This window comes from Callithrix jacchus, chromosome 6 (assembly GCF_049354715.1).
Source record: "Callithrix jacchus isolate 240 chromosome 6, calJac240_pri, whole genome shotgun sequence".
NCBI classification, from domain to species: domain Eukaryota; kingdom Metazoa; phylum Chordata; class Mammalia; order Primates; family Cebidae; genus Callithrix; species Callithrix jacchus.
Genome location: NC_133507.1, coordinates 121,960,874 through 121,975,865, shown reverse-complemented (window position 1 = coordinate 121,975,865; position 14,992 = coordinate 121,960,874). Strand labels below are relative to the sequence as shown.

Sequence of the window (14,992 nt, the reverse complement as noted above, 5' to 3'; positions counted from 1 at the left end):
GAAGTAGTATTAAGGCTTTTTTGCCAGACCTTGTTTTGCCACTTTTTATTTATTTATTTTTTTGAGACGGAGTCTCACTCTATAGTCCAGGTTGGAGTGCAGTGGCGTGATCTTGGCTCACTGCAACCTCTGCCTCCCAGGTCCCAGTTCAAGCAATTCTTCGGCCTCAGCTCCAGAGTAGCTGGGATTTACAGGCACACACCACCATGCCCAGCTAATTTTTTTTTATTTTTAGTACACACAGGGTTTCACCATGTTGGCCAGGCTGATCTTGAACTCCTGACCTTGTGATCTACCTGCCTTGGCCTCCCAAAATGCTAGGATTACAGGCACTTTGGGAGGCCAAGGCAGGTGCCTGGCCTGCCACTTTTAAAATAGAGATAGGGTCTCACTATGTTGCCCAGGCTGGTCTCCAACTCTTGAACTCAAGGTTGATTCTCCTGCCTGAGCCTCCCAAAGTGCTGGGATTACAGGTGTGAGGCACCTCTCTGGCCTTGCCACTTCTTATACCTTGTACATTCCTTTCCTAGACATGTCATTTAAAGTTTTGTGGTTACTCTTAAGTAACATGACTGTTAGGATGTTTTGTACTTAGTGGTATTCCTCCAAGTTTTATTCTAAACTCTGCCACTTTTTTTTTTTTTTTGAGATAGTTTTGCTCTAGTTGCCCAGGCTGGAGTGCAATGGCAAAATTTCGGCTCACTGTAACCTCTGCCTCCCAGGTTCAAGTGATTCTCCTGCTTCCGGCTCCTGAGTAGCTGGGATTACAGGGGCCAGCCACCACACCTGGCTAATTTTTGTATTTTTAGTAGAGATGGTGTTTCATCATGTTGGCCAAGCTGGTCTCGAACTCCTGACCTCGTGATCCACCCGCCTCAGCCTCCCAAAGTGCTGGGATTACAGGCGTCAGCCACTGTGCCTTGCCAACTCTGCCACTTTTAATTAATGGTACCAATATGGTGATTTTTTGGTTTTCGGAGTGTTAGTCCAAACTGCACCATTTTGTAAACCCCTGCCCCCCATCCCCTCCCCGCCTTTTTGCAGACCTTGGTCAAAGTGAAACATTCAATGGGGGTTCGGGCTGTGAGAAACAGCCTGCCCAACCACCGGACTACAAAACGGACAAAGGCCCAACTAAAGAAACAACCCAATCATATTCTGCTGGAAGAAAGTGCAAAGAACACCACATTCCTGCGGGGGCGTGGCGGCTCACGCCTATAATCCCAACACTTTGGGAGGCGAGGCTGGTGGATCACCTGAGGTCAGGAGTTCCAGACCAGCTTGGTCAACATGGCGAAACTCCTCTGGCTCTACCAAAAGTACAAAAATTAGCCGGGCAGGTTGGCAGCTGCCTGCAGTCACAGCTACCGGGGAAGCTGAGGCAGGAAAATGACTTGAACTCAGGAAGCAGAAGTTGCAGTGAGCCGAAATCGTGCCACTGCACTCCAACCTGGGTGACAAAGCAAGACTCCATCTCAAAACAAAACAAAACAAAAACGGGGAGGCGGGGGGGGGGGGATGCGGGCAGACGCAGTGGCTCAGCCTGTAATCCCAGCACTTTGGGAGGCCGAGGTGGGCAGATCACGAAGTCAAGAGATCGAGACCATCCTGGCCAACATGGTGAAACGCCGTCTCTACTAAAAACACAAAAATTAGCTGGGCGTGGTGGGGGGGGGGGCGGGACGCCTGTAATCTCAGCTACACCAGAGGCTGAGGAAGGAGAATCGCTTGAACCTGGGAGGCGAAGGTTGTAGTGAGCCGAGATTTCGCCACTGCATTCCAGCCTGGTGACAAAGTAAGAGTCCGTCTCAAAAAAACAAAAAACCACCACCACATTCCGCGGGAACAAGGGCAAAGAACCGCCTTATCTAATGGGATCATCTTATCAACATCCTGCAGGGCAGCAATCCATATGGCCCAGACCCCTCCCGCCCATACGTTTAAGTACCCCAGCGGCGGGCACTGGCATTACACTGGTTCCCCACTTCTGTAGGTCTTAGGCTGGACCTAAAGTTTGCATTTGCTGTACAGCTGCCACTCTTTGTCTTTAACGCTCACTTTCCCTTCAGAATTTAACAAGGAGCTTATTCTTAAAATGTGTGCCCAGTTACAGCCATAAAGGTAACATAGGGAAATATGCTGCCCGGGTTGGGCCTAATGCAGGCACCATGAGGATCAAGGTGCAGAACATTGATTTCTGTTGGCTCACAAGGCTGACATGCTCACACTGATCCCATTAGTAATTTGAAGCCATCTGACGCTAGTGGTGTAATATTTTTTTACTTATTTATTTCTAGAGACAGGGGTCTCGCTATGCTGCCCAGGCTGGTCTCGAAATCCTGGGCTCAAGAGCTCTGCCCACCTCGGCCTCCGAAAGTGCTAGGGTTACAGGCGTGACCCACCGCTCCGTTATTCATTATTATTATTATTATTGAGACAAGGTTCACTATGTTGGTCAGGCTGGTCACGAACTCCTGACCTCAGGCGATCCTCCCGCCTCGGCCTCCCGAAGTGCTAGGATTACAGGCGTGAGCCACTGCCCCCGGCCAAGGATTATTTTTAAAGCAATTGTTTTAGTGGTTGCAATCAGGGAATATGCTATTGTGTATCGTGATTTCCTCACTTTTCGTTGTTCACAAGTTGTTTCTTGTGTTATCGTTGAGAAACAATTTTCAGTTAGTGGGGACAACACTCTCCTCTCCAAATACTTCCAGCGTTTTCTTGGGATCGGGAGACTAGAGAAAACATGGCGGCCACCGGCAGCTTCTTTTTCTCCGCCACACTTGGCTCCGGACCCTGCACCTAAGCCAATGGTGATTACGCGCACGCCACGCATGCCACCCCGCGTGCACGCCCGTGCATGCCCCGCCCCGCGGCGGAGAAGCGCTCGCTGCGTCATCAGTGTTTTTCGAGTCGAGTCCCGACGCTGCGGCTGTCAGCTCCATTTTGTTGTCGTTGCCCGTCTCAGTCAGCTGGGTGATTCCCGTGATAGCGTTACAAGCTTTGTCTCCTGCGGCTTGGAGTCTTTGTCCAGGACGGTAAGACGCAGGAGGGAGCGGACTAGGTGACAGGGCTGTTCCTGTGAGTCTCGCGGGCATCTGGTGCTGCCCCTTTTTCCCGCTGCTCGCAGTACGCGGTGCGACGACTGCCTGCTGCCTTCACTCCCGGGCTGCACGATGGCGGCGCGCCCCTCTTTCCTGCGCTGCCGAGCCCGTCGCCGCCGGGTCCAGCCTGCGGGGGTGGTGACGGTGTTTGCTAGACCGGCCTCCCCTTTGGAGCGTACCCTCTCCGCAGAGGGAGCGGCGCCGCCTGACGTGGGATGGCCGGGCGGGCGCCATGTTGTCGGCCGCCTGGGTCGAGCTGTAAGATGGCGGCTGGGCGGAGGCCGGCCTTGGTCACTGGGCGGAAAGGCGAGGCTCCCTGTTGGGGGTGGGGTTTGTTGGGATTCCAGAAAATCGCCGCTGTGGGGAAATGTCTGCGGCAAGGGAGGAAGAGACAGAACCCATAGGGGTTACACTTAATGTTTAGTGATTAAAGGGTCGGCGTAAACATCGCGAGTGGCTTTGTCCTCGGTGTTAACAAAAACCAGATTTAGGGACCGGAGGAAAGAGAAATTACTGGGTGTATTTGAAGGAGCGTTGTGGCAGAAGTCCGGTGACCGAGCATTTTGTGCGATGGTGTTTCAGCCCACTCCTATTGGGTTAACAGTTGGAGTTTTTTTTCAGACGGATTCTTTCTCTGGCGCCCAGGCCTGAGTGCCGTGGCGCTATCTTAGGTCACTGCACCTCCGCCTCCCGGGTTCAAGCGATTCTCCTGCCTCAGCCTCCCCAGTAGCTGGGATTACAGGCGCCCGCCACCACGCCCGGCTAATTTTTTGTATTTTTTAGTGGAGACGTGGGTTTCACCATATTGGTCAGGCTGGTCTCGAACTCATGACCTCAGGTGGTCCATCCGTCTTGGCCTCCAAAGTGCTGGGATTACAGGAGGGAGCAACTGCGCTCAGTCTTTTTTCTTTTTTGAGACAAGGTCTCGCCCTGTCCGGAATGCGCAGTGATGGATGGCTCACTGCAGCCTCGACTTCCGGGCTCTGGTGAAAGCCCACATCAGCCTTCTGAGTAGCTGGGACTACAGGTGCGCACCACCACCCCCGGTTGTTTTTGTTTTTTTTTCTGTGTTGCCCTGGCTGGTCTCGAATTCCTGGGCTCAAGCAACCCTCTTGCTTCAGCCTTCAAAGTGCTAGGGTTCTGCGCCCGACCCAGTTTGAGTGCTTCAAAAATTGTGCCCAGGCTGGTCCAATGGTAGTGGGTTATCAGAATTTACTAATATTAGTGTAACAAAAATTGGTGTACAACCCCCACCGCTGAATTTGACTGGCTTAAAAAAAAAAAAAATCGTACACGAAGACTTGGAGGGGTCCCGCCAGTAAGAAAGATATCGGCAGTGGCCGGGCGCGGTGGCTGACGCCTATAAGTCCAGCACTTTGGGAGGTCGAGGCGGGTGGATCACGAGGTCAAGAGATCGAGACCATACTGGTCAACATGGTGAAAGCCCGCTTCTGCTAAAAATACAAAATAGCTGGGCATGGTGGCCCACGCCTGTAGTCCCAGCTACTCGGGAGACTGAGGCAGGAGAAGTGCTTGAACCCAGGAGGCGGAGGTTGCGGTGAGCCGAGATCGCGCCATTGCACTCCAGCCTGGGTAACGAGCGAAACTCAGTCTCAAAAGGGAAAAAAAAAGAAACGGGCAGTTTATGAAGTGGTTCTATATAATGTCTTTTTCAAGTTGTTAGTTTAGAGATTTTCGATTGTTGGAAGCATTTCTGAAAAGAAGGTAGCTCCTACCATTCTCAAATTGTGTTAACATTGCGTTTAGGATAAACTATATCGTACGTGCTTGAGAGTGGTACTGGAAATACGGTGTTTTGTCGTTTTTATATTCTGATGCCACCGTTGCCTTCGTGTGTAATTAAGGTCCTTGGTAATTTACCCGTTTACAGAAATAGTCTATAATGATTTTGTGTGATGATTCTATCTGCAACTCACGTACAACTAATTACGTTTGCAGTAATCAGTAATGCAGTGTTGGTGAAGAACATTTATGATTGCATTTGAGTTGGAGACTAGTTTCTGATACACGTTTAAACTAGGAGAATGACATGTGTGGGCTCTTACAGTGCATTTGTGCTACTGGCAGGGCATAGGTAAAATTTACCAAAGTTAGTACATTGTGATTGCTCCATTTGTTTTAACTTTTTTACAATCTTCCAATAAATCTGGGTATGACATGGCTAATGCAGAGAGCCTGTGATTAAAGTTCAAACTCCAGAATATGGGACAACACAATTGGATTTATCAGTGATTTCAGATTGGGTGACAATGATTTTTAAATTTTGATTTTAAAAAAATTTAAGAGGTAACGGGGACCTTTGTAAATAAGAGTTTTAAGCAGCTCGGTGTGGGATACAATTTAACTAGGAAAAACTTGCCTTTTGTGTAGATGAGACACTCAAAGAGAACTTACTGTCCTGATTGGGATGACAAGGATTGGGATTATGGAAAATGGAGGAGCAGCAGCAGTCATAAAAGAAGGAAGAGATCACATAGCAGTGCCCGGGAGAACAAGCGCTGCAAATACAATCACTCGAAAATGTGTGAAAGGTAAGAAGGATACTTACAATGTCTGAATATAAAAATACATTTTTATGATAAAATTAGTATCACTTAAATACATGGTTACTGTTCCTTTGTGTTTCCAATGAGAGATTTTGGTGGTTTGTAATGTTTGTAAAATTGTGCTGGTTGTGAGGGACTCAAGTGCTGTCTAGAAAGATTTACTGAGAATGTGAGGATATTTGGTCTTAGCATAAAACATTGAAAATAATTTTTATTTCTCTAGCCATTATTTGGAAAGCAGGTCTATAAATGAGAAAGATTATCATAGTCGACGCTACATTGATGAATACAGAAATGACTACAATCAAGGATGTGAACCTGGGCATCACCATAGAGACCATGAAAGCCGGTATCAGAACCATAGTAGCAAGTCTTCTGGTAGAAGTGGAAGAAGTAGTTATAAAAGCAAACACAGGATTCACCACAGCACTTCACATCGTCGTTCACATGGGGTATGAACATTTTTAAAACATTTTGGAAATTTTATATCCCTTGTGGAACAGGAAAACTTGAATTGTTGTGTTTGAAAAAGTTTTAAGATGAAACATCTCAGTTTTAATCTGCAGGATTTTTTTTAGTGTTTGTGCATTGGACAGGAAGCTTCTGAAAGTACACATTTAGCGTTATATTTAATTATTGTCTCCTAATTGGCATTCTAGTGAAATGGTGGAAGTTAATTTAGATTAGTTGAAACTGATTACTAAATATTCTAAAAGGTTTTTTATGATACTTCAAGAAATCTGATTGGTTTTGATATATTGAAACCTTATCAGAAAAGTAGAACAGGCATTTTATTTTTGTATAATTTAGGATTAGGTATGCTTCTTTGTTCTAACAAGGCATGTTTTCTAACCCTTCCTTCACTAAGCAAACCAGAACAGATCTGAACTGTTACAGGTTATATATTAATTTGGAGATCAGCTCAGATGACGCTAAAAATGCCATAGTGTTGTTGTGTTGTATGCAAATCTTTTTTCCCCCAAAATTAGCACTTTAATTTTATTTACTGTTATAGTATTTGTTTTCTTAGATTAAGTAGGAAGTCATAATTTGGCCACCGTCTACTTTAACAAGTAAATATTACATCCTACAATTTTGCAACATTAAATTAGAACACTAGAAACTAAAAAATTATGTTTCAATGAATGCTACAACTAAGCATTTTTTTTTTTTTAAGAAAAACAATTGTATTATGTTTTGTTGCCTTGCCACTTTGAGTATCTTATCTGAAAATCTGTTCCTTGCCATGTTTTTCTCCTGTTAACATAAACTATGTGCCCTGTGAATTTCTGGGGACTGAATTTGAAATTGCTCCTGCCAACCGTTTGTGGCCTGGCGTGTATCTGAATGCCTGAATATCTCCCCGCTGAATGAATTTCGTATTCTGCCCTGAATTCACTCGGGTATATTGATTGGCTGGATGATCTTGGTGCCGCCCACTTGACGTTTCCAGAAGAGTCACCGAAGGAAAAGAACCAGGAGTGTAGAGGATGATGAGGAGGGTCACCTGATCTGTCAGAGTGGAGACGTACTAAGTGCAAGATGTATAGAATATTTTTCAACACTTATTAACTTTTCAGATAACATAATCTATATATAGATTAAACTTTCAGGGATTTGGAAATCTTTTTTTCTTTCTCTTTTTTTTTTTTTGTTTTTTTTTGTTTTTTATTTTCCCATTTCTTTTGGTGGGGGGGATTGTATTTTTGCTTTCTTTAGAAATATAATGTTTGTTATACAGAAGTTCCAGAACAGTAATCAAAATTAATGAAATTAGATCTAATAATTGTTTTTGATGGTGTTGACCAAAATAAAATAAATATCTAGTGATAAGGAAATTTGTAGCATCAACTAGAATAATCTACATTGATAGCATTTATTGTGATAAGTACATTGTTTGCACTTCTTGGTATGACTGAGATTTATTGCTCTCTTTTAGATGAAATTGTTGATACTTTAGGTGAAGGAGCTTTTGGAAAAGTTGTGGAGTGTATCGATCATAAAGCGTAAGTTTTCTATGTTGGGATTATATTTAGGGAGGTTGGCAATATGGGCACTTAATTTAGCTTGGGAAAATTATCTGACCATGAGTTATACACATACACCTTTTTTACTTGGCTGTAAGAAATTTCAAGTTAGAAGTACTTGTCCTTCATATTTTTTTTCTTTTTTTAACTTTGCAAATAGCCCTTCATATTTTTAAAACAGCTACTAATAGTATGTATAGCTTCTAATTTTAGGCTGAGAACACACTTTATGTTGTTTTGAAAGTATTCTTTGCCCAGGAGTGGTGGCTCACGCGTGTAATCCCAGCACTTTGGGAGGCCGAGGCGAGTGGATCACGAGGTCAAGAGATTGAGCCCATCCTGGTCCACATGGTGAAACCCCATCTCTACTAAAAATACAAAAATTAGCTAGGTGTAGTGGTGCGCGCCTGTAGTCCCAGCTACTTGGGAGGCTGAGGCAGGAGAATTGCTTGAACCTGGGAGACAGGTTGCAGTGAGCCAAGATCTTGCCACTGCACTCCAGCCTGGGGCCTGGTGACAGAGCGAGACTCTGTCTCAAAAAAAAAAAAACACATTCTTTTTTTTGTCCTGCCAGACACCGTTGTTAGGCTATATTACTTCCCACCCCCATATGAGTGGTTCTCAGCCTTGTTTTTTTTCCCCCTACCCCAAGTCCAACTCAGTGATTTGAAGAGCCTTGGTTTCATGTTAAGATCTTTGAGAGGTTTGCCTACCCCAGACCTTTTCAGGGTAGTTACCTAGGAACCTATATACATTTTTAGAAAGTACCATAATTCATTCTGATAATACAGCCAGGGATAACTCCTATAGATTGGTGTCCCAATTTAATTATTTATGTCCATCAAACTACTGATTGGATTTTCTTTCTCTCTCTCCCCTTTTTCAAGATGGAGTCTTGCTCTGTCACCCAGGGTGGAGTACAATGGCACGATCTCAGCTTACTGCAACTGCTGTCTCTTGGGTTCAAGCGATTCTCCTCCCTCAGCCTCCTGAGTAGCTGGGAGTATAGACATGTACCACCATGCCCAGCTGTGTTTTGTATTTTTAATAGAGAAAGGGTTTGACTGTCGGCCAGGCTGGTCTCGAACTCCTGACCTCATGATCTGCCCACCTCAGCCTCCCAAAGCTCTGGGATTACAGGCATGAGTCCCTAGCTCCAGCGTGAAGTTTCTTAAAATAGTATAGAATATTTTTCCATTAACCTTTTTTCAGTTTCCTTTTTGTTAACAGTTATTGTTCTTCCTCTTCCTAAGGTGGCAAAGCATTTTTGAGGGGGCTTCCTACTATTGGTTGGTAAGGACATGAGAACTAGAGCTCTTTTTTTTTTTTTCTTCCTGAGATGGGGTATTGTTCTGTTTTCCAGGCTGGAGTGCAGTGGTGCAATCTTAGCTCACTGCAACCTCTGCCTCCTGGGTTCAAGCAATTCTCCCACCTCAGCCTTTCGAAAAGCTGGGATTATTGGCCAGGCATGGTGGCTAACGCCTGTAATCCCAGCACTTTGGGCGGCCAAGGCAGGCGGATCACAAGGTCAAGAGATCAAGACCATCCTGGCCAACATGGTGAAACCCCATCTCCACTAAAAATACAAAAAAATTAGCTGGGCGTGGTGGTGTGTGCCTGTAGTCCCAGCTACTTGGGAGGCTTGAGGCAGGAGAATTGTTTGAACCCAGGAGGCAGAGATTGCAGTGAGCTGAGATTGCGCCACTGCACTCCAGCCTGGCACCTGGCGACAGAGCAAGACTCTCTCAAAAAAAGAAGCTGGGACTACAGGCACATGCCTAATTTTCATATTTTTAGTAGAGACGGTTTCACCATGTTGACCGGGCTGATCTCGAACTTCTGACCTCAAGTGATGTGTCCATTTAGGCCTCCCAAAATGCTGGGATTACAGGCATGAGCTCCAAGAGCTCTACTTTGCCCCTGCTGTATCCTAACACTTCTGGCAACCTGGACTAAAAGAACATTTGAGATAATGTATGACTGTGACAGGTACTATAAAGAAAGAAGTTGTTTAGCTGAAGGACCAAAAAATAACTCATGAGAGTGCATGCTTTGATGAAATTTGTGGATGGGTATAGTGGCTCAGGCCTGTTGCTCCAGCACTTTGGGAGGCTGAGGTGGGGGGATAGCCTGAGGTCAGCAGTCCAGGACCAACCAGACCAACATGGAGAAACCCCATCTCTACTAAAAATAAAAAAAAATTAGCCAGATGCAGTGGCACCTGTCTGTGATCTCAGCTACTCAGGAGGCTGAGGCAGGAGAATCACTTGAACCCAGGAGGCAGAGGTTGCAGTGAGCAGAGATCACGGCATTGCACTCCAGCCTGGGCAACAAGAGCAAGACTCCGTCTCAAAAAAAAAAAAAAAAAAAATTAGCGTCATTCAGCATGTAATACAATCAGCCAAAAACTGAACACTAAGCCATAAATTCAAGAAAGCAAATACAGCAGGTCAGAGTAGAGGTAATAGAGTTTGAAGACCATGATAACTGGAATTGAGCATCCTGTCTATCATTCTTAAATTTACATGCTTTCTTTCTAACAGGGGAGGTAGACATGTAGCAGTAAAAATAGTTAAAAATGTGGATAGATATTGCGAAGCTGCTCGCTCAGAAATACAAGTTCTGGAACACCTGAATACAACAGATCCTAACAGTACATTGTAAGTATAAGATTGGAACCTAGGAAGTGGTCTCATGTATATTTAAATTAGGAGCAACTGTACTTAGTTACTATTTTTTATGTGTTTTTAGCCGCTGTGTCCAGATGTTGGAATGGTTTGAGCATCATGGTCACATTTGCATTGTTTTTGAACTACTGGGACTTAGTACTTATGACTTCATCAAAGAAAATGGTTTTTTACCATTTCGACTGGATCATATCAGAAAGATGGCGTATCAGATATGCAAGTCTGTGAATTGTAAGTTCTTGGTATAGCTTTGTTTACTAGTTTTACTCATTTTGCAAAATACATCAAAAGGTACACCATAGTATGTACAATTTTTATTTGATTAGAGGAGGAAGAAGAGTAGGTATGAAGGGACTTGATTACAGACTGTTGATCAGCGGTGTACATTTCATTCAGTAAATAGGGTATCTAGCATATAACCACATACTGTGTTGCAGACTATGATTTAGACTTTCTGATGGGTAAAAGTAGTAACCTCAAAAGCTAGGTAAGAATTAAGGCGTGGTATATCATAAAAGAAAGCTTCATGGCCCTGTGCATTGGCTCAGGCTGGTAATCTCAGCACTTTGGAAGGCCGAGGTGGGCGGATCATGAGGTCAGGAGATAGAGACCATCCTGGCTAACATGGTGAAACCTCATCTTTACTAAAAATACAAAAAATTAGCTGGGTGTGGTGGCACATGCCTGTAATCCCAGCTGCTCAGGAGGCTGAGCCATGAGAATTGCTTGAACCCAGGAGGTGAGGTTGCAGTTGCACCGAGATTGTGCCACTGCGCTCCAGTCTGCGTGACAGTGCGAGACTCCATCTCAATAAAAAGAAAAAGAATCACCAGTAACTAAAACTCACTACCCTCTTTAAAAAAATCCACTGACAGCAAAATACTTAAAAAGCCAAGATGGAAAAAAAATTTCCTCTTGCAAAACTTTTTAGATGGAGTCTCACTCTGTCACCCAGGCTGGAGTGCCATGGCACAATCACTGCTCCTTGCAACCTCCACCTCCCGGGTTCAAGCGCTTCTTCTGCTTCAGCCTCCTGAGTAGCTGGGACTACAGGCACTTGCTACCATGCCCGGCTAACTTTTTGTATTTTTAGTAGAGATGGAATTCACTGTGTTAGCCAGGACCTTCTCGACCTCCTGACCTCACGATCTCCCTGGCTCGGTCTTCCAAAATGCTGGGATTACAGGCATGAGCCATCACACCCAGCCAAGTTACTGGTGATTTTCTAGCATACAGGAATAATATTGACCACTCTTAGGGCATATGAGAAAGGAATCAGGTTTTTGTGGTGGGGTTTTATGGTTTGGCATTTTCTGATTACAGTAACTTTCTCTTTATTATTCTCAGTTTTGCACAGTAATAAGTTGACTCACACAGACTTAAAGCCTGAAAACATCTTATTTGTGCAGTCTGACTACACAGAGGCATATAATCCCAAAATAGTAAGTCTTCCAATATATTCATAGTTTAAAGTATCTTATGCCTTGATAGCTATGTCTTCTTAACCATCATTTATGATTTTTCAGAAACGTGATGAACGTACCTTAATAAATCCAGATATTAAAGTTGTAGACTTTGGAAGTGCAACATATGATGATGAACATCACAGTACATTGGTATCTACAAGACATTATAGAGCACCTGAAGTTATTTTAGGTGAGTGTTGCTCTTTGAGAACCTTTGTATTTCCTTACTGAGACTGACTTAAATTTTTTTTGCAGTTATAGGTCTTAGTTGTGGGGCTTTATCATTTTCTCTTTAAAAGATAAGTACCATAGGCCGGGCATGGTGGCTCATACCTGTAATCCCCACACTTTGGGAGGCTGAGGTAGACGGATAATGAGGTCAAGCGTTCAAGACCAGCCTGGCCAACATGGTGAAACCCCATCTCTACTAAAAATACAAAAATTAGCTGGGTATGGTGGTGTGTTTCTGTAATCCCAGCTACTCGAGAGGCTCAGGCAGGAGAATTGCTTGAATCCAGGAGGCGGAGGCTGTGGTAAACCAAGATCGTGCCACTGCACTCCAGCCTGGGCTAGAGCGAGACTGTCTCAAAAGGAAAAAAAGATCAGTATCCTGAAGTGCATTAAGGATTTTAAGCTCTCAATTGTGCCAGATAGTTAGCTCTGGGAATTTGAGCAAGTGGCTTAACCTCTCTGAAATTGTTTTCACATTTCTAATGTGGTAGGGTTTTTTAATGTAATCATTTAATGCCTATTATATTTCACACAATATAACACTAAATATTGCATTCATTTATTTTTATTTATTTTTTAGACAGACTTGCTCTGTCACTCAGTCTGGAGTACAGGGGTGCAGTCTTGGCTCACTGCAATCTCTGCTTCCTGGGTTCATGTAATTCTGCTTCAGCCTCCCGAGTAGCTGTGATAACAGGTACCTGCCACCATATCCAGCTAATTTTCTTTGTTCTTTTTTTTTTTTTTTAAATAGAGATGGGGGTCTCACTGTTGCCCAAGCTGGTCTTGAATTCCTGAGCTCAAGCAGTTCTCTCATCTTGGCCTCCCAGAGTGCTGGGATGACAGGTGTGAGCCCCTGTGCCCACCCTACATCACTTTTTTTTTTTTTTTTTTTTTTTTAAGTATTATTAGGGGCCAGGCACAGTGACTCACACCTGTAATCACGGCACTGGCTGAAGCTGGTGGATCATGAGGTCAAGAGAACAAGACCATTCTGGCCAACATGCTGAAACCCCTGTCTCTACCAAAAATACAAAAATTAGTTGGGTGTCATGGCATGCGCCTGTAGTCCCAGCTACTGGGGCAGCTTAGGCAGTAGAATCGCATGAACCCGGGAGGCAGAGGTTGCAATGAGCCGAGATTGCGCCAGTGCTGCACTCTAGCTTGGCGACAGAGTAAGACTCTGTCTCCAAAAAAAAAAAAAGTGTTAACTTTTAATATCTTTAACAACTTGAGGTTTTTTTTTTCCTTGCATTTTGCTTTGCTTTGCAGCTCTAGGGTGGTCCCAACCTTGTGATGTCTGGAGTATAGGATGCATTCTTATTGAATACTATCTTGGGTTTACCGTATTTCCAGTAAGTAACAATGATCTATTTCAGTCTTGCTTTGTACAAGAATGGTTTCTGTTTATATGAATAAATACTTTAACTCAAAGTATACCTAGACATTTAGATAGCTTCCTCCCCTAAGCATAAATAAAAATGAAACTAATTTATATTGTTCAATAATTGTTTTATTTGAAACATCTTTAGGTATATAAGCAATTATCCTTGTCCAGGTAGAGAAATGATTAGCAAGTTTGTTCTGCAAGCCATAATACTATTTTTTTGCTGTCTGTTTTGGTGGTCATCTTCCCCAAGTTTGTTTTTATTTTATTTCTAGACACACGATAGTAAGGAGCACTTAGCAATGATGGAAAGGATTCTTGGACCTCTACCAAAACATATGATACAGAAAACCAGGTACGTTTTAAGAGTTAGTGACATCCTTAGTATCATTTGGTCATATCTTCTGATTAGAACTTAATTTTTAAAAAACTTTTTCACTAAGTCTCAAGAGCCAATTTGGACTTTATAAATAATGAAGTCAAACTAATATTTTGCAGTTAAATAGCACATTACCTCAGTGCAAAAGCAGGTAACAATTCTTATCCCATGGTTGCCATTTAAATCTCTAGAAAAGTAATCTGGGAAGGCATAGTAATTGATACTTTTGCTAGCTGTTTTCAGTGTTATAAACATGAATGGATATTCATTTATTTTTAGGAAACGTAAATATTTTCACCACGATCGGTTAGACTGGGATGAACACAGTTCTGCTGGCAGATATGTTTCAAGGCGCTGTAAACCTCTGAAGGTAAGCCGCTGAGGCATTGCTGAAATAGTCAGAACTTTTAGTTTCTTACGTTTGTTTTTTGAGAGAGAGCCTCACTTCATTGCCTAGTAGAGTAGCACGATTGTGGCTCAGCTCAATGCAGCCTCTGCATTCCCAGGTTCAAGAGAGTCTGTCTCCTGAGTAGCTAAGATTACAGATGTAGGCCACCATGCCCAGTTAAAAAAATTTATTTTATTTTATTTTATTTTTTTTTTTAAGTAGAGACAGGCTGCTATGTTGGCCAGGCTGGTCTTCAACTCCTGCCCTCAAGTGATCTGCCCACCTTGGCCTCCCAGAGTGGTGGGATTATAGATGTGAGCCACCATGTCTGGCCTCTTTTCTGGTGGAGAAATACAATATGTTAAATGGTAGTGGAAAAGGCTATTGAATGATTTGTTTTTCTTCCAGGAATTTATGCTTTCTCAGGACGTTGAACATGAGCATCTCTTTGACCTCATTCAGAAAATGTTGGAGTATGATCCAGCCAAAAGAATTACTCTCAAAGAAGCCTTAAAGCATCCTTTTTTTGACCTCCTGAAGAAAACTGTATAAATTGTACAGCCCTCTTGAGAAGATCTTATAGACTGTATCAGTCTAATTTTTAAATATTAAGTTATTTTGTACAGCTTTGTACAATTCTTAACATTTTTATATTACCATGTTTATTTTGTTTGGGTAATTTGATTTATTAAGTATATAGCTAAAGTAATTCAGTAATTGTAAAGTGATTCAGAATAAATTTTTTGTGCTTATGAA

At 43.3% G+C, this 14,992-nt stretch overlaps 1 protein-coding gene and 1 long non-coding RNA gene across 3 annotated transcripts in view; one reads left to right on the top strand and one right to left on the bottom strand.

Moving 5' to 3' along the window:
* LOC144576694 (uncharacterized) overlaps positions 1-3,364 on the bottom strand; it is a 7,763-nt gene extending 4,399 nt beyond the window's left edge. The window contains exon 1 of the long non-coding RNA XR_013519032.1: positions 2,624-3,364. This is a non-coding gene — a long non-coding RNA (uncharacterized LOC144576694). The remainder of the gene's footprint in view (positions 1-2,623) is intronic.
* Positions 2,911-14,992, top strand: CLK1 (CDC like kinase 1). 2 transcript variants are annotated; one of them, XM_002749616.5, is made up of 13 exons: positions 2,911-3,038; positions 5,496-5,656; positions 5,895-6,123; positions 7,125-7,215; positions 7,611-7,677; positions 10,242-10,358; positions 10,450-10,616; positions 11,733-11,827; positions 11,912-12,041; positions 13,355-13,437; positions 13,745-13,824; positions 14,128-14,218; positions 14,645-14,992. In XM_002749616.5, exons 2-13 carry the CDS (start codon positions 5,496-5,498, stop codon positions 14,786-14,788), a joined length of 1,455 nt encoding a protein of 484 aa, XP_002749662.3. In that variant the 5' UTR covers positions 2,911-3,038; the 3' UTR covers positions 14,789-14,992. The 2 variants fall into 2 exon arrangements, with proteins under 2 accessions (XP_002749662.3, XP_078184234.1); XM_078328108.1 differs by lacking the exon at positions 7,125-7,215.

Excerpts from the sequence above, each read along its gene's own strand:
- CLK1 (XM_002749616.5), top strand. The coding sequence starts at position 5,496 with ATGAGACACTCAAAGAGAACTTACTGTCCTGATTGGGATGACAAGGAT. Across the intron at positions 13,438-13,744 it reads TTGGGTTTACCGTATTTCCA|ACACACGATAGTAAGGAGCA; the intron begins GTAAGTAACAAT and ends TTTTATTTCTAG. Across the intron at positions 14,219-14,644 it reads GGCGCTGTAAACCTCTGAAG|GAATTTATGCTTTCTCAGGA; the intron begins GTAAGCCGCTGA and ends TTTTTCTTCCAG.